The 18238-nt window shown below is 41.3% G+C and overlaps 1 protein-coding gene across 5 annotated transcripts in view; it reads left to right on the plus strand.

The window, feature by feature from the left end:
* Positions 1 to 18238, plus strand: part of Prdm2 (PR/SET domain 2) — a 102463-nt gene that overhangs the window by 12862 nt on the left and 71363 nt on the right. For 3 of the 5 annotated variants that reach the window (XM_050120317.1, XM_050120315.1, XM_050120318.1), the window contains one exon: positions 8359 to 8432. The exons of the other annotated variants lie outside the window; for them this stretch is intronic. In XM_050120317.1, the coding sequence (XP_049976274.1) occupies positions 8424 to 8432 (9 nt within the window). In that variant the 5' untranslated portion in view covers positions 8359 to 8423. The remainder of the gene's footprint in view (positions 1 to 8358; positions 8433 to 18238) is intronic. 5 annotated transcript variants of the gene reach the window in all.

An 18238-nucleotide genomic window follows, 5' to 3' on the forward strand; every position in this document is an offset into this window, starting at 1 on the left:
TTTTGAGCAGGGCTGGTGGATCCTTAAGAAAGTTACTTCAGAGTAGTGTTTGGACTTTGTCATTGCTACAGATAGCACATGTGCTTCTATTCCACTAGTCACGTGATTCCTACAGACCCTTGTTCTCAGCTCCTTAGTTTGTGTTTGGGAAGGTATGCAGGTTTCAAGTTGTGAAAATAATTGTGGCACCCCTGGCATTGATGGGCCAGGGTAGTGCTAAATGCCTATAATGAAAGACAGGCTCAGGCCAGGGCTGTTCAGTTCAGTACACAGTGATACTTGTAGAGAGACTGCCCAAGTCTCCCTTTTGGTGTTGTTAGAGATAGGGTCTTGCTAGGTTGTTCAAGATTGTCTTTACCTTCTAGACTCAAGAGTGATCCTCCTACCTGGTTTCCTGTGTAGCTAGGGTGACAGGCACACACTACTGTACATGCCTTTACTTTAGCATATTTTAGAGAGACTTTAACCTAGAAAAACAGGAAGGCTGGGGAGATGGCATCAGTGGATAAAACACTCTCTGCAAACATGTAAGGACTGGAGTTTGGATTCCCAGCACCCATATACAAATAGTGGCTTCCCTGTCTATAATCTCAGCATTCAGGAGGTCGAGTGAGATACTGGGGCAACCAGCTTTGTAGACTAGCTGAGTCAGCAAGTTCTGGGCCCAGTGAGAGATCCTGACTAAGTAAATAAAGTGGAGAGCCATTGAGGAGATACCTGATGTCAACCCATTGGCCTCCGCATAAACGTGCACACAAGTTTACAGACACTTGCACACAGCTGTGCCCCTCACATGCGAACATGTGTGTACACCCCTGACACACACACTACATACATACATGTACTAAAAAATCAGCTGGGTAGTCTGTTGGGCTTGTAATAGCCTTGATACTGCGCAATGTTGTTTTAAAAAGGTACGCTTATTTATGTTATTTGTGTATATTTATGTGTGGGGGCATGCATGCCTGTGTGTGTGTGTGTGTGTGTGTGTGTGTGTAGGTCAAGACAACGGGAGGGATTGGGTCTTTCTGTTCACATGTGTTCTAGGAATTGAACTGAGGATATCAGGTCAGGCTTGGCAGTAAGTGCCTTTACCTACAGATCCATCTCCCTGGGTTTTGAAGTTTTAGGTGTGTTATTTATCATGTTGGGAATCAGGAGGGAAAAAGAAAAAAAAAAGGATGTGTTTTTTAGCGGTTAGGATTAGAAGTGACAGAGAAGGGAGTCCCTTGAACATAAGTATGTAGTGAACTTTTAATAAAAGGTGTTAAGATCCTTATATTTTCCAATAAGAAATGATCAGTGGGTGTAGGTGGATACTGCTCTTTTGTTTCATGGCCACTCAGACCTGAATAATCTCACAGAAACTCTGTTAATTATAACACTGTTTGGCCTATTAGCTTAGGCTTCTTATTAACTAACTCTTACGTCTTCAATTAACCCATTTCTATTATTTTATGTTTTACTACGAGGCTTGTGGTTTGTTACTTCTTGTTTCTTCGGTGGCTACATGACATCTCCTTGACTCCATGTACTCTCCCTCTGTCAGATTTCCTGCCCGGCTTTACTCTGCTAAGCCATTGACCAAAACTAGCTTTATTCATCAACCAATAAAACAACCACATATACAGAAGGACATCCCACATCATCTCCCCTTTCCTGTCTAATTAAAAAGGTTTTAACTTTAACATTGTAAAATTACATATACAAAACAGTTATCAAGCAAGAATTATAGCTACAATATTTAGTCAGTTACATTTGGCAACTTAAGGAAAATACTTTATCCTATCTTTGTGAGTCAAAAGTTTTATGTCTAATTTATCTTTTGTCATAACAAAGAAAACTATATGTCTTCAACTCTTCAATGATCCCAGAAGGATTTAATATTACCTAAGTAAACAGGAAGTGTTTACTTTTCAAACACTTTCAAAACTCTAGAATTGACAAGAGACATCTTGCTGACTGGACAGTCACCCAAAGTTCTTCTGTCACATTGGGGCATCCATCTTTAGCCTATTGGTCCATAGTATCTGGCAGACTTTTCCATGAAGCAGAAAATTTGGTTTATCTTGTTAGTTAGTCACTTTCTTCTGTATTCTGCAGAATGTCTGGCAATTTTTTCTGTGAAGTGGGAACACTGAAGGACTATCCCATCTTTTGGAAAGTTCAGCAGTCATTTTTTTGTGGGTCCTGCATGTCCAGTTTATACAGTATACCATTAAACAGTCCAGGCAAGAGCAGTTTCTTGCCCAAATGGCCAACAAACTCCATAAGGACCCTTTTCGATGCCCATCTTCCTCTTGAAGTAATTGGTGCTGCCAAAAGCAGACATGTCTCACTGTCCAGAAAAGTCTAAGTTATTAAAACATTTTAAATGCCAATTCTGTAGGTCTTTGAAGTATTGAAGATTATTTATCTAACTGAAATATAGCTCTGCATATCTGGAAAACCTAACATGACTAAGAGTTTATTATAAATTACTATTTGCTAAGCTGTATTTTTAAATTATATATTGCATTTTTTATTTTTTATTTTTTTAAATATTTATTTATTTATTATGGATACAATATTCTGTCTGTGTGTATGTCTGCAGGCCAGAAGAGGGCACCAGACCTCATTACAGATGGTTGTGAGCCACCATGTGGTTGCTGGGAACTGAACTCAGGACCTTTGGAAGAGCAGGCAATGCTCTTAACCACTGAGCCATCTCTCCAGCCCTATATTGCATTTTTTAAATGAGCTGTACAAATACAATGCCTTAAAGAAGAGTAGAAATATGCATATAACTAAATTGACCTTAAATTTGTATCAATACACCAAAGTCCATACCAATGTAAAGTACTTATCTCTATATAATATTCCCCTTTAAAAGAAAACAAATAAAACATTTATAAACAATCATTTTGGAAATTTGGGTGTAATTTTCTCTAAACTGCTTCCTGCCTTTTGTTGAGCAAAGTATTTTTAGGATTTACAGAGAACTTTCAGGGGGTCTTGTTCCATCAAACTACATTAGCCTGGAAGGAATCTTCAGGTTCTCATCTTTTGTGGAAACAAAAGCAGAACCTCTTTTCCAAAGCAACATACCCTTAGACTTAAATTTTGCAGTCAAGATACCTTTATGTTGGTTTAACTTAGCAACCCCCAGAATCAAATGTGTCTCTGTAGTCAAAAAATTCAAAGAAAACACAATAATATACATGTTCCAGACTTTGTATATTTTCCATCTTTACATGGCTTATTTTTCTTTACTCCTTTCTATACTCTTTTTCTTCTCTCTCCCAAGTCTATGTACTTTTTAAAAAACATACTATGACCCATTCAGAGGTTTATTTTTGTCTGAATCTGCCTTTGTTGCACATCTTTTCTGACAAGGAACATTTTAAAATGGTAAGAAGTGTGGTCGTAGTGGTCCTGGATGCTGACTCTGCCTCCCTCAGCCTTTCAATAGAGGTACCATACATCAGCTCTGGGACCACTGGGTAGGAGCCACGCTTATCACCTCAACTCTGGAAAGGAACATACAGCACATAAACCCCTTTTGTCTGAGTAAAAGTTAAATCTATCATGCATTGTGCTGCATGGCCTGGATGTGTCTTCGTGTATGGTAGAGGGAATCCACCATGCATTTATGCCTGTGTACACCTAGCAGACCCAATTTAGCTGCTTGCCCAGGCAGGGGTGCTTAGCGGCAGGCATGCTCTCAGCTACTTCCCTCCTAACCCTGAGTGGGCACACAAGCACCGGAACCCGAAGTGTGTTGCTGGCCATGCATATTAGCCCCAAATGTATGGACTCCATTTGTAGATGGAGGCTGCTCTTTTTTTCTTGGCCTCCTGGACCCAAATAAACACACTGAAGCTATATTAATTACAACACTGTTCAGCCAATGACTCAAGCCTTGAATTAACCCATTTCTGTTAATCTGTGGATTGCTACGAGGCTGTGACTTACCAGAAAGGTTCTGGGTCTTTCTCCTTCGGAAGCTACATGGCATCTCCTTGTCTCTACCTGCTTTCTCTCTATATCTCTGTTCAGATTTCTTGCCTGGCTTTGCTCTGCTAAGCCATTGTCTGAAACAGTTTTATTCATTAACCAATGATAATAAGACATATCCACAGCATACAGAGGGGAATCCCACATCAAGTGGGCTTTTGTTTGGACAAGGAGGAAGCAGGTAGTGTGGGAAGTCTTAGAATATGCTTCATCATGTAACAATTCGAGTTACATAGTAGGTTTTTTTCCCATTAGAAAACGTTGCCTCTTATTGAGCTAATGCATCAAAGAATGAAATGTTTTGAGTGCTGCACCATCTTATCTGTCAGATAGCAGATAACTTCTGTTTGGATTGTGCCTGTGAGCTAGCCACAAAGACTGGGGAAAAGGAAAGAAGAAAAAAGTGAAACAGGGAAAACCAGCTGCAAAACAGATGGGAAGGGGACCCTAGGAAGCAGTACCCTCCCACCCCCAGTTTTGGGAGGATAAGGACCTAATTTTCATCCCAACTTACTCTTTCTTTCATAGTTCATCTCTTGCTACTCTGGCAGCTGAAGTTAGAGGCTCTAGTTTACAATTGTACCCAGGATCCAGCCTCTTTTTCCTTATCCACCACGCTAAACCAGCATTGCCCTTTGCCTGACATTGCTGCTGTAGGCTGTTCACCTTGGTGCCCAAGCACCCAGATCTGCCAACTGAAGACTTTCAGCTCACTCTAGCTTCCTTGGTGCCCATTCTCTTCCTTTTTTTACCTTCTCGGTCACAGCTCTTTTTCTTCTCCCTAGACCAGCTTGTTGGGTTGGCAGGTGTAGAGACAGGAGACTGCAATCCATCTTCTTGACAAATATCTCCTTGCTTTTTTGTATAGCACTTTCTTCATATTGCAGGTATTTTCTGTGTTTGCTCATTGTGGGCCTCTCCCTTAGAGGTTAGGGACGTTCCCTGTTTATGGCCCGTGAGCAGTGCCTGACACATTGTCGGTGCTCAAGGTGGGAGGAGTGACAGGCTAGTGATGACATACTTACTCTCTTGTATGAAATGAAGTGCTGCCTAATTTCTGGAACGTGAAATAAATCCCACCAAGGTCTTTCATTATCATTTTTTTTCTTTACAAAGTACAGTGTTCAGAATTGGCAAATCTTTATGACAAGAAGTGGTTTAGATGTTGCTGAGTGCTGCATGCTGAGGAGAAAGAGTTAGGGGTGGATGTTGTCATTGCTAATGTTTCCTTTTGTGCTGACAAAAATGTCCCATGAGTGATTGTGGTGATGGTTGCACAACTCTGCCAGCATGGCAAACACACACACACACACACACACACACACTTCCCTCCCCCTTCTCTCTCTTTGAAGATTTATTTCTTTTTATGTGGTTGAATGTTTTGTCTGCATGTATATTTGTGTACATACATTCATGTATGTGCATGCCTGATGCCTGCAGAGGTCAGAAGGGGGTATTGGATTTCTTGAGTTACAGAAGGTTGTGAGCCGCTATTAGGTATTTGGAGTGGAAATTGGATCCTTTGCAAAAGCAACAAGTACTTTTAACTACTGAGGCATCGTCTCTTCAGTCTGGAAATACTCTTAATCTGTGCGATGTAATAGAGTTAGTTACATGATACATGAATAGCCCAGTAAACTGTTAAATTGCAACACAAACCCAAACAAAATCGAATAGTAGCAAGCACCATACCATTAAGTAGTAGGAGAAACCAGGTTTGCATAGCATGACCGAGTTTTCTCAGTCAGCCCAAAGCTAGGTCTTGTTAGCTGAAGATGCCAGTGCTTCCCTGCAAACAGATCACCAGAGTAAAGTATGTGAAGGCAGCAGGGGCCGCTGTCCCTGGAAGAAGCTCCATATGTAATTGTTACAGTGATGCTGTTGAGTCTTCAGAGAAGGAAAAACCAAACTGAGGGAAGTGGCATGGAAGTCTAGTCCTTCCACACATTTCCCATGGCCATATTCATAAACTCACATATAAAAGCTTGAAGAAGATAAGAGAAACCGGAGCATAAGATGGCACACAGGCCTAGAGGAGCTGATAGTTGCCAGTAAACCTTCTATGGGGGCCAGGTATGCATGTCTAAGAGACAATTAGTAACTCTTCATACCCCAGAGCCACTATTCAGAATAGCAGATTAAGTCTCAGGCAATAGGGTTAGTTCTGTTTACTGTATTGTATGTATCCTGGGAGAGGTCATATTGAATATCTGTGAGAAACATGCTAAGTGTTAAACTTGAACGCAGTGATTCTCAACCTGTGGGTCAAGACCCCTTTGGGAGTTGACCCACCCTTTCATGTGGGTCGCCTAAGACCTTAGAACACACATTGTGATTCATAATACTAGCAAAATTAGCATTATGAAGTCACAACAAAATGACTTTATGGTTGGGGTTACCACAAGGCGAGGAACTATATTAAAGGGTCACAACATTAGAAGGTTGAGAACCACTTCTTTGAAGGAACTGACAGCATGGGCTGCCCTTCATTTACCTTGACATTTTCTCTATCAAATATACTGAGTTTATATTGGCTTGGCCACTGACCTGTGTAACAAGACGGAATGCATTCCTGGGGTACAGTACACATAAAATTAATTGATGAGCAGGGCCAGATTTAAATATAATACCTCGTTGTTAAATGTCATCAGGTGAGTATGGTCCAGCAGCTCAAGGAAAGGACAGAAAGTCAGCTCATCCTAGAGAACCTGCCAAGAATGGAGCCCATTAAAACACCATTGCTTCTGACGGGGCAGGCATTTATCTGTCCAGTCTGTTGTGTGCTTTACGGCACATACCCTTGTATTATTGCCAGTCAGATCAGACAATTACCATGTATATACTGTGGATCAAGGAAGTGCATGAGAAAATAAGAGAACTACACGCCATGGTGCGTGTGTATGTATGTGCTTTACTGGGGACATCAACAATGCTGCAGTGGAAGGGCTGCTGAAAGTGCCAGGATTTGTGCACGTGAATGGCACTAACTGACTTGGAACATACATTGTATCTATATCTATATACTTTTAATTTATTTTAAAATCTCTAACAAATTAATTTTTTGGGGGGGGGGATACTATCTAATGTAATGTAGCTCAGGGTAGCCTTGAACTCCTGATTTTCCTGCCTCTAGTTTTCAAGTTCTGGGATTACAGTCATGAGCCACCAGGCCTACATGAGCATACATTATATAGAAAGAACCATCCGCATAGACTTTTAAAAAGATAGTGTAATATAGTTTTAAAGTAGTGTTAATGTAGCTCAGGCTGACCTTGAACTCCCAAGTCCTCCTGTCTCCACTTTTTTCAAGTGCTGGAATTGCAGGGTGACACCACACTTGGCTAGTAGATTATTATTTAGAAGTGAATGCAGTCACACACCACTTAAGTGTATGATCTGACATCGCATTATAGGGCAGTTGTATTTTTGAATGTCATAAATGTACTGGTATGGCATTGCTGAGACCAGTGCTCACCACGAGGCCGCAGTTGTTGACTGCACTAGTGTAAGAGGTGTGTGACTGGTGCCATCTGTATTTACAGAAGAGCTTGTGTTGTCATGTCTCTCTATGCCGTGACTGTGTCAAACACAACACTGTAGCGAGGCATAATTGTAGTTCTTTCCAGACCTCTTTTAAAAGCTTTGCATGATACTGCCTGCTTTTTTTTCTTCCTTTGAAGAGAATTTCATGTGGCCCTTTTTAGTCAGTCCACCTTTCTGCTTCAGGAGCTTGAAAAACAGAGTAATGGAGTCTAATTGTGTTTGCATGCAGCAAATACTGAAGCAAAAGAAGGACGCCTGAGTTGCACGCCACTTACTCCTCTAGGCTTTGTGCTTCTGACTATTAACAAAGCCAATTTATTTCTCCTTGGGAATGATGCAATTCTTAACCAAAAATATGATGTCATTTTGATGGTTCTGCTTTGTTTCTAGAGTATAGTGAAGCCCTAGTAAGGTTTAGTGAGAAATGTACTTATTTTATTTATTTATTTATTTATTTATTTATTTATTTATTTATTTATTATATATACAATAGTCTGCTTGCATGTATCCCTATGGGACAGAAGAGGGCACCAGATCTCATTACAGATGGTTATGAGCCACCATGTGGTCGCTGGGAATTGAACTCAGACCTCTGGAAGAACAGCCAGTGCTCTTAACCTCTGAGCCATTTCATCAGTGCCAGAAATGTATTTATTATGATAATGAATTCGAGAAGTTAGTTGTCAGTGTGGACTGAGATTGACTGGCAGGGGTTGCTTTATGACTAGCTCTTGGAGCACACTATAATTCATATGTGGTTTTAAATCACTGTAAACTTGTAGGCAGGTGCATATTACAATTGTCTGTTTTTCTTTTTAGGGCTCATGTAATCAAAGAAGTTTCTTTGTTGTGTGTGTCTTTACAGAACACAACAGGAACTGAAAATGTATCAGGTGAGTTTAACAATAAAAATTTATACAAATTCATGATCTAGATGTTAGTCCAGCTATTGATTTTAAAACATAGAAACACACACACACCCTCATTCCTTCCCCTTGGATGTTTGTGTTTGTTTCTAACACCATTATTCGTCCACTGCTTGTGAGTTTGTGTGTGGCATGGCATGTGTTGTGCATTGCTTGGTGTGGGTTCGTGTTTCTTTGGTTCCTGAGGGAGACTAACTCTTAGGAACTTTAGTTCAGACTTTCTTTTTTAACCTCTCTTCTGCCACATTCAGTGTGAAGGTTCAGTGTGTCTTTTTATTTTCTGAACTTTTTATTTTGTAGTTTTCCAAGATTAAAAATCATTTTCAGAGATTACAACTGATCAAACAGAAACTTTCAAGTATTTGTCCTCGAAAGTCCTTTGTATATAATACAGAAGACAGATACTGAAATATAAGATGCTTTTCTCTTGCAGGAGGGTGTGTGATTGCTGGAAGATTAAACTATTCTGCTCTGGATATTTCTGTAATCTAAAGGGTGTTCTGATAGGTAGTGCTAGCTTTGTGATTTTAAAGCATTCTAGAGCAATAGTCTTATTTTTTTTGTCTCATTCTCACAGTTGCAGACATTTATGGATGCCAGAAATATTCTCCCAAATTTTTTTGTAAGCATTTCTTTAATCCCAGCACTTGAGAGATAGAGGCAGGTGGATCTGTATGAGTTAGAAGCTAGGCTGGGCTGCAGAGCAAGTTTAGGACAGCAAGAATTATAAAATAGAGAGACCCCCATCTCAAAAATAAATAAATAAATAATTTATGGTTGTCAAAAACATTCTCTTAACATTTTTCATAAGCAACTTTTAAAGAGATGAAAAGCAAAGATGTAAAGTGTGTAAATATTTTTTACTTCACAGCTTAAAACTCAAGACTTGAAACCAGTTTGTGTCTTATCAATTGAAGCTTTAGACACCTGTTTGCCATTTCCAGGTGCTTCTAATTAGAAATCACAAGTATCATTTTGTGAGGTGATGAGGTTTAATACATTCTGTCCTGTGTTGCATTGAGAGAGGTGAAATTGTTGGAGTGGACCATTTTGATTTCTTTTCATTGCTTTCATTATCAGAAATAAGTTTATTTGAATACAGAGGGCTATACTATACCTCATAAACACGAGTCTGGTGAGCACATGGGCACATGGTCTCTATTACAGTAATAGTTGAAGATTTACTGACATGCTTTTGAAGGCAGATTATATTTGAAATGGTGAGGGGGGTAGGGAATATATACCTCATGCATCAGAGGTACATTTATGTATGCATTTCATTTATTTTCTTATTTTAAGATTGATTCTTAATGTAAACCTGGTCACTCAAAGGCAGTGGCTTTTCTGCGGTCTGGGGCTTGTTAAAGGAGTCAGTCCTGGGCTAGAGTGCTGGTGACTTTCCAAGGTGGACTTTGTTCTGTGTTCATTTATCTGAGAGCTGACGGTTACGCTTAGGTTGAATCGTGCATTGATTTTCATTCCCTACTGAGTTAGTAAGGTATCAAGTGTGCTTGGGCCTTATTATTATTCTTTTCTGGTACTTTGCATTTTGTTTTAATGTCCCAATTGTGTCAAACAAAGAGTGTGCATAACTATTCCAGAAGAGTTGTAACAATAATCATTTTGGTTTTTGGCTCTTTAACAATCTCATTTTATATTTGGCAAGTTTTAATAATAGATCTATACAGGGCTTCCTTTGATGCCAAGTGCCAGGTATCAGGAAGAAAGGATTCATGTGTGTTCTAATGGCCAGCAGATTTCAGATTTGTGTGTAATTTAAATGGGCTGGCAGTGAGGAAGGTTTTATTTGGATTATAAAACCTTTCTACTTTTCCTGGCTAAAACTTTTAGCATTCTAAAGAAATTAATTTTCTTTATTATGCTAAAATATTATGTTCATTAGTATTTTCCACTATTGTTAGTATAATAAAGATTACAGTTATTCAGATAGTTTATGGCTTTTGTTTTTGCATTTATCACTATCATTGTCAAACAGATTGTACTAAATTTTTCCAAATAACTGTACAATAACATTCAGGAAGAGAAAAGTGTGAACTCGAACAAGACTGATTTATAACTAAAATCTAAAGTTATTTTATGATTGGTTGGAATTTTTCCTCTAGGAAATGACTGGCGCCTCTCTGTTGTGTTTCAGCAGTCAAAGCTTCTCATAATGGCTGTGATCCCGGAGACATTAGCACAGACTCATTTTTTTCCCATGAACGAGCTATTTGAGACACAGGGATGATCTGACTAGGGCCACGTTGTTTATGAGAATCCTTTAGGAGGAGCAACAGAGTCCAAAGCCTGCCCATATTGTACACATCCCCGTCACACTGCTGTGTTGGTGTGTCCCAAGTCCCTCCTCGAGAGGTAGTTTGCTAGGCTCTCCCTCTAAAGCCATTTATGGAGCTCCACATGCCCCAGAACATGAGTTCTTTATGTTTCTTCCTTGTCTCTGTTTCTCGTTTAGTATTTACTCTCTTGCCATCTCTTTCATCTTGAGAGGGAGCACAGCTTGCAGGTGAGTCCTTGTTCCTCCTCACAGTTGTGCCTGGCTGGCAGTCAGGGTCACGTTTGCCCTCATTTTTTATTTTCTCCGTTTTTTGGATACCCACTGACATTCTACACAAACCCTCCACAGTTGCTCCTGGGCTTTCAGTATGGTAACATCCTGCTAAACTCACTGTAAAGCCTAAGAAATTACAACTTTGTCTTTTGTATTTCAAACCGTTGTAAAACTGGAGGTCATCTCTGTGATGTTCTCCTGGTTCCTAGGTTGTTTACTGACACAATGTAAATAGGCTCAACGGAGCCTAAGTTAGATATGCTGTAGAGTTTAATTCCACTTTGTGCCTTTCCAAGCACTCTTTCTTAGCACACTTTCCAAGTACTCTGTTAAGAATGTTTATGCCGGGCATGGTGGCACATGCCTTTAATCCCAGCTCTCGAGAGGCAGAGGCAGGTAGGTGAATCTTTGTGAGTTTGTGGCCAGCCTGGTCACAAAGAGAGTTAGTTCCAGGACAGCAAGGGCTGATACAAAGAGAAACCCTGTCTCAAAAACAAAACAAAATAAACAGATAAGCAAAACCCCAAAACAAAAGCAAACAGAAAATGCACACAGATTCTCCTGTTAATACAGTATTTGTAAAACACCCCATGCAGGCATTAGAATTCCCATTTTATTTCTAAAGACATTGATGGTCAGAGAGATGGCCATTCCAGGGAGAAAAGGAGCTTCCAGTCAGCATCCCTTCAGATGTAAAGCCTGCTACTATAGCAGCCAGAATACTCTTGGCTGTGCAGAGGTAGCAAACAGCTCCCCAGCTCAGTGGCTTAGCACAGCACCTACTTACTTCCTTGTCTTTTTTTTTTTTTTTTTTTTTTTTTGGTTTTCCGAGACAGGGTTTCTCTGTGGCTTTGGAGCCTGTCCTGGAACTAGCTCTGTAGACCAGGCTGGTCTCAACTCACAGAGATCCGCCTGCCTCTGCCTCCCGAGTGCTGGGATTAAAGGCGTGTGCCACCATCGCCCGGCCCTTCCTTGTCTTTTCTAAAAACCCTGTGGGTTAGTGTGGTGCTGTGCTGCTATAGTTACACAAGAACAAGGGACAGTGGAGGCTTACTAATTTACTGAGTTATAAGCCCCCCCCCGGAGTTTTTGCATAGCTCAAATTATTATTAATATTTGCAATATAGTGACTCTATTGGCAATATAATTATTATAGTCACAGCGTCTCCCTGTTCTAAGCAGTGACCTACGTATGCTACTGCTGTTAACCAGGACAATTTAGCTCTCTGCGCTAGTTTTAAAAACCAGTAAAACAAGAAAGAAGCTGTGCCCACTCGGCATCACACATTCAGCTCTGGGCACTGTTCTAAGCCATCTGCAGTTCCCTTTTCTTCTTGGCTGTCCTGGGTGTTTGCTTGTTCCCATGCACAGAATACTTCCCAGCATGCTGTGGGTACCACAGTGAACCAAGTAGATGAGCTTCTGCAGTTTATATGCGGAAAGACAGGCAAGGCAGTTTCCAACGGATAGGGAAAGAAGTGTGACAATCGCAGCAGCAAGTGCCGGGGAGGAAGCATGGCAGGCAGAGTTAGAGGAAGCTCTCTGGGTTACAAAGAAGGCTGTTCTTGACTGCTGACTGGGCCAGCTCTCCCAAGCCCTGGTCACTGTGTTCTTGCATGGAGGTGTTAATAAGCATACTTTGATTTCCTCTTTCAGGTTTTCTTTATTATACACATGGTGTTTATTCCATTTGTTCAGTTTTTAAAGTCTGATACTATTTTGTGCTTTAAAATATTTTCCTATCATCTTCATCCTTTTTAAAATTTAGGGCTGCTGAAGTTTGTCCTCTGTATTACTGTTTTGTGCAGTGTTGGTTGAGCCCTTTGATGTTTGCCGTAGGTTTCCCTTGCAGCTGTGTGCTGTTACTGCTCTCCTGTTTTCCCAGTATCTCATTAACGTTTTACCTCAAGTATTTATCTCTGAGCTTAAATTTTAAATTGTTTGATATTAAATTTTCTCCCCAGGTGTGACTTGTGTTTAGCATAGTATATCCATTTGACACGCATCTGCACTCATGGAGTTATGGCCATTTTCTGGCCCCAGGACATTCTGCTTCTCCAGGCTTCTCTTGCCGATTAGTCCTTTACCCTAGCAGCTCCTGATCAGCTCTGTGTCTCCATGGAGTGGTTAGTCCTGTTCTCGAGTGTCACAGACATGTGGTCAAACAGAACGTGTTCTGTGTTTATGTTCTGATGCTTTTGCAATGTGTCCAGGTGGTTGCCTGCATTGCGGCTTCATTTCCTTTGCAGTTTTTTGAGACCATCTTAGTATTTAGCCAAGTCTGCGCATAGGTCTGAGTCTACCAGGTGGTTAGCTCTGTGGTGGCTTCTTGCTTTCGTTTTCATTATCTTCTTCCCTCTTTGTTCTAACACTAAAATTAGTCTCTTAGCATATGAGAGAAATGTTAATAATTATAAATACAAATTTAATCTTCAGCCTTAAAAAGACGTCCATAAGGAAGACTTAAATAAATGTATAGTTTCAGAAATTTATATTCTAATGATGGCATTTAAATCTTATTTTAAATTCTGTGTTCTGCTAGATAGCAGTTTTTATAAAACATGGGTGTGGTTTTTGAATGAAACTATTAGATTATCTGAAAACTGGGGTGGGGGGAACCCAACAATTTGGATTGTGTTTCTTTAGGTAATTGGAAAATTTTGCTTTTTTGTGTTATTTGGACGTGGGTGATGTGGTAGACAGGGGTAGCACAGTTTCACTGTACTTCATCGTTGTGGTCTTTAGTCATTACCCATGCTCAGCTCTGAACGCCACCCCTCTGTGACCTGCCTGACTTCTTTCTTGGCTTTAGCTTGCTACCTGATGGGTAAGGATGGACCTGTGGTTACAGTCAGTGGTAAGCAGATTAGTGTAAGGCTGCTGCCTGGGAAGTGGGAATACTGGGTAAATGATTACTGCTACTTCAGCCAGCAGCTACACTGCTTCTGCCTTCTAGTGCCTCTGTTATTGTTAGTTTAAATCTTCACTTATCATTACTTGGTATGAGTGTGTAATGTGTGCTTGGGGGTCACATATGTTCCAGGCCGTCCGTCAGAGGACTTTGGGGAGTCTGTTCTCTCTTTCCACTGTGGTTTCTGGGATTTGAACTCAGCTCATCATGCTTGCATGGCAACTGCTTTTCCTTGCTGAGTTGTCTTGCTGGCCCTCTAATGCCTCTGATCCCTCTCATTGCCAACTTGAGCTCAGACCTTTGCTTGTTCCATTACAGCAACCTCATGGGCTGTAATTCTGACAGCTTTTCCAACGACTTTGTGTCCTGTGAGTACACGACATAAACTGATAGGAGCTCAGAAGGAGTGCTCAGAGCCGGCTGTTTCTCTTCATGAATAAGCTGGGCTTCAGGGCACTCTGCTTGGTTGGAAGAATGGAGGCCTAGGAGGAGTAGCAGTATGAAGGCCTGCCTTAAGACAGATCCCCTGATTCACAGGGGGGAGAACACAGAGGCTATGCCTGCTGTTTGTCAGGGGCCAGGGCAAAATGGGACCTCCCCTGCCCCCCAGAATTATGAGATTTTTGTTTATTTGTTTCTTTTTTGCCTTTAAAGCATTCAGTAGACCAGATAAACCCCATCTGACAGTCCATCTGTAGCCTGTTTGCTAGCCTTGATGGAAATAGTTTAAAAACTGGCAATTTAAACCTTGGCTCCAGGGAGGCAGGACCTTGAATTTGTATGAGGTGTGTGTGTGTGTGTGTGTATAATAGGGAGGGAGTGGACACGTAATTAGTGATCAAACCTAGGACCCTACCCATGCTAAACATGAGCTTTACCAGTGAACCACATCCCCAACTCGGTTTATGACTCTTGCTGTTGTTAATATTGATGGAGATAATATTGATGTCTCACGTAAGCCTGTGGGCTTCAAACAGGTCAGGCCTGCCCTACTTCATTGACCCACTGAACATTCGCTGTGCATGTGTGGGCCAAGTGGAGATGACCTTACCATTTCGGGCTTCAGGGCAGCAGAGGCTGTGTCATGGATAAGAGCCTCAGATACCGTGGACTTCAGAGTCACAGTCATCCAGTTCGTAGCCCACATTCCTTACTAGAACTCCTTACATAAGCTCGGGGATCCCTCTACCTCTGCTGTGACTTCTGACACAAGCATCCACTTCTCCCTTACGTCTGCTTCACTCTGGGATAATGGCATCTCGAGTTCTCTGCTTCCCATGAAGCCTCTTCTGCACTCCCAGGGATCCATGTACTCTTCATCTATCCCTTGGTGTCTCAGACCTTGTCTTACTCAGGGTTTCTATTGCTGTGAAGAAACACCTTGACCTTGGTAACTCTTATAAAGGAAAGCATTTAATTGAAGTGGTAGCTTACAGTTTAGAGGTTCAGTCCATTATCATCATGGTGGGACATGGCAGTGTACAAGCAGACATGGGGCTGGAGAAGTAACTGAGAGACCTACACTGAGTGAAGTTTAAACAAAAGAGACCTGAGAGCCTGCCTGCCCCCACAGTGACACACTTCATTTAGCAAGGCCACACCTACTTCAACAAGGCCATGCTTCTCAATAGTGCCACTCCCTATGAGTTTATGGGGGCCAAGTGCATTCAGACTATCACAGATCTCTTAGGCGTTGAAGCTAGACCTTTGCTTATTTGTTCATGGCCCTCACTTCTTTGTGTTTCCTCTCCTGGGCCAGACACCAGGAACCTGCTCTTGATTAATACACCAGCCAGTAAGGACTTGCTAAATGTCAGTCGGGGGAAGTCCTGCAGGGGAGGAAAGTGCACAGGCCAACAGTACAAATGCAGACAACTCTAGTGGAATATCAAAACTTTGACTGGTTTGGTATAATTTTAGAATACAGGGTCTAGTCACAGATCAGAAAAGCTTGAGGGATTAAGCATTCCCACATTTGTTAGAATGATGATTTCATCACAGTCACAGCCTACAGAAAATTTCACTCTCCACACCTTGGGGTAAAAATGACAGATGATTTATTGGTGTCATTATAATAGTAGGTCTGACTTTGTGAACCCAAGAAAGGTCGGAGCAATAGGGACCATCTGGGTTTTATCTGACTGCAATATCATACTGTATAGTGTGGAAGTGATTCTTCATGACTGCCCTGTGGCCCACCCTAGTCTGACTGTCTGGCTTGGATCACTTAGTTCTGCCACACACTGGCTGTGACTATGGGCAATTTTCACTTTCTTCTGTAAAATATGGGTCATAAAAGTTTCTTTCTTTTTTTTATTTTCAGGTTGTAGCACAGTGAGTGAGTGAGACATTTTGTGCTTGGACTGTCCTGGAGTAGTGTTTGTTGAGTTCACTTTGACTGTGGTTTTTATAGTGACTAAATGAAGGGACATTCATACAACACCGAGCACATACTTGCTCAGAGGGAACAGTGACTCTTATCCTCTCTCAGGTCCCCGTCCATCTAGCATGAGAAAGACATCTAGGGCCAAGGGACAGATGGCAGGAGAAAGCATGTGGTTCTTCACAGTTCCCAGTAAGGTCAGACATAGACCATCACATCTTTAAGGTTTCTTGGTTAGGCAGTGGGAACAGAGGTTCCCCGATGGGTGAGCTTCATGAGACGGAGGCCTTGATTGGTGCTATTCGTCATTGTTTCCTTGCCACCCAGCACAGTGCCAGCATGAAACTGGCCCTCTTTGATTTGAGGTAGTAGAAAGTTGAGGGCATCAGGCAACAGAAATCAATGAATTAGTTAAGACTCGGTAACTCACTAACTTACTTTACAAAGTTCAGGTTGAAAATATGTGAAAGGCAAACTTGCCTCTGAATTTAACAAGTATAGACTTTTCTTTCCTGTGTTCTCTAAATAATAAGGTTTAACATCTATTTACATAGTGCTTAACTTATACTGGGTGGGTTTAAAGTATATGAGAGGCTGTGTGGAGGTCATACACACACAGTTTGTGCTATTTATATAAGGAACTCGAGCATTTAGGGATTTTGTTATTAGAGGGGTGTGGGTTGAGTATCTATCACAAATTGAAGACATTCCCACATACATGGAGAAATGTATCCTGAGAGATGACTCTGCTGGTTTAGTTCTGTCCCTCCGAAGAGAGGTGGGGTGGTGCTGGTGGAGAAGTGGCTCAGGAGTTCACAGCTGCTCTTGGGGAGGGTCTGGGTTTGGGTTCCAGCACCCACATGGCAACTCACAACTTTTTGTAACTCTAGTTCTAAAGGATCTGGCATCTTCTTTTGGCCTATGGGCACAAAGCACACATGAGGTACATGTGCATACATGCAGGCAAACATACACATAAATATTTTTTAAAGATGTTACATTACTTATCTTACAAAGAATCAGATACTTTCTCAACAGACGCAAACAAGCATTTCGCGTCTCCCATTGGAAACGAGAGAGACACCCCCTGTATCTACAGTCAACACAAAGCCAGTGTTGGGATGCACAGTCAACACGATGGACAAGTAGTTAGGAAAAATTGCCTGAGGACTTTAAAGGAAAAAAACAAGGCAAGTAGGGGTGGTGGAGCCTGCCTTCTACGTCTTAAGCCATTTCTTGAGAATCTAAGAATGTGCTGAGCAATTTGCAGCCATGAAGATGTTCCAGCAGTTAGGCAGATGGAAGGGGAAAGCCATGATTGACAGGCTCTGGAGTGTTTTGCTGTGGATTTAGTTGAATCTTATTTTCATTGAAGAAAACTACAGTGGACAGCAGAGAGCTTCTCCTTGAAAATGAGCCCACATTAAGAACGGAGGTCCTCTGGTTGTGGCAGCTCATCCTTGTAATCCCAGTACTTCCGGGGCTGAGGCAGAAAGATCTTGAGTTTGAGTCCAGCCAGTTTGGGTTTTGCTGTTTAGCAAAACCAAAACCAAACCAAAACATTTGACACACTCCAGGTAATGGGTTGACCCCAAACAGGCTTAACCTCTGGCAGCTCTGCTGAGACCCTTTATATTCACAGGAATTTTAGTACACATCTTCACTGAACTGACACATTTCCTATGGGAGACCATCCCTGCCTTGGGCAATACCTCCTGTGGCTGTCCCCATGAGTCTGGAAATTGTGGGGCAGAGGATCGTAGATGGTTCCCATAAGTATTTTTTTTTTTTTTCACTGAGCAGGATCGTTTTTAATGAACACATATACTGCACATACAATAGGTGGCTTTATGCTCTTTTTTTTTTTTTAATTTATTTATTTATTTATTAAAGATTTCTGTCTCTTCCCC

Source organism: Alexandromys fortis, unplaced genomic scaffold, assembly GCF_014885135.2.
Source record: "Alexandromys fortis isolate MF-2015 unplaced genomic scaffold, M_Fortis_MF-2015_v1.1 scaffold_174, whole genome shotgun sequence".
Lineage (NCBI taxonomy): Eukaryota > Metazoa > Chordata > Mammalia > Rodentia > Cricetidae > Alexandromys > Alexandromys fortis.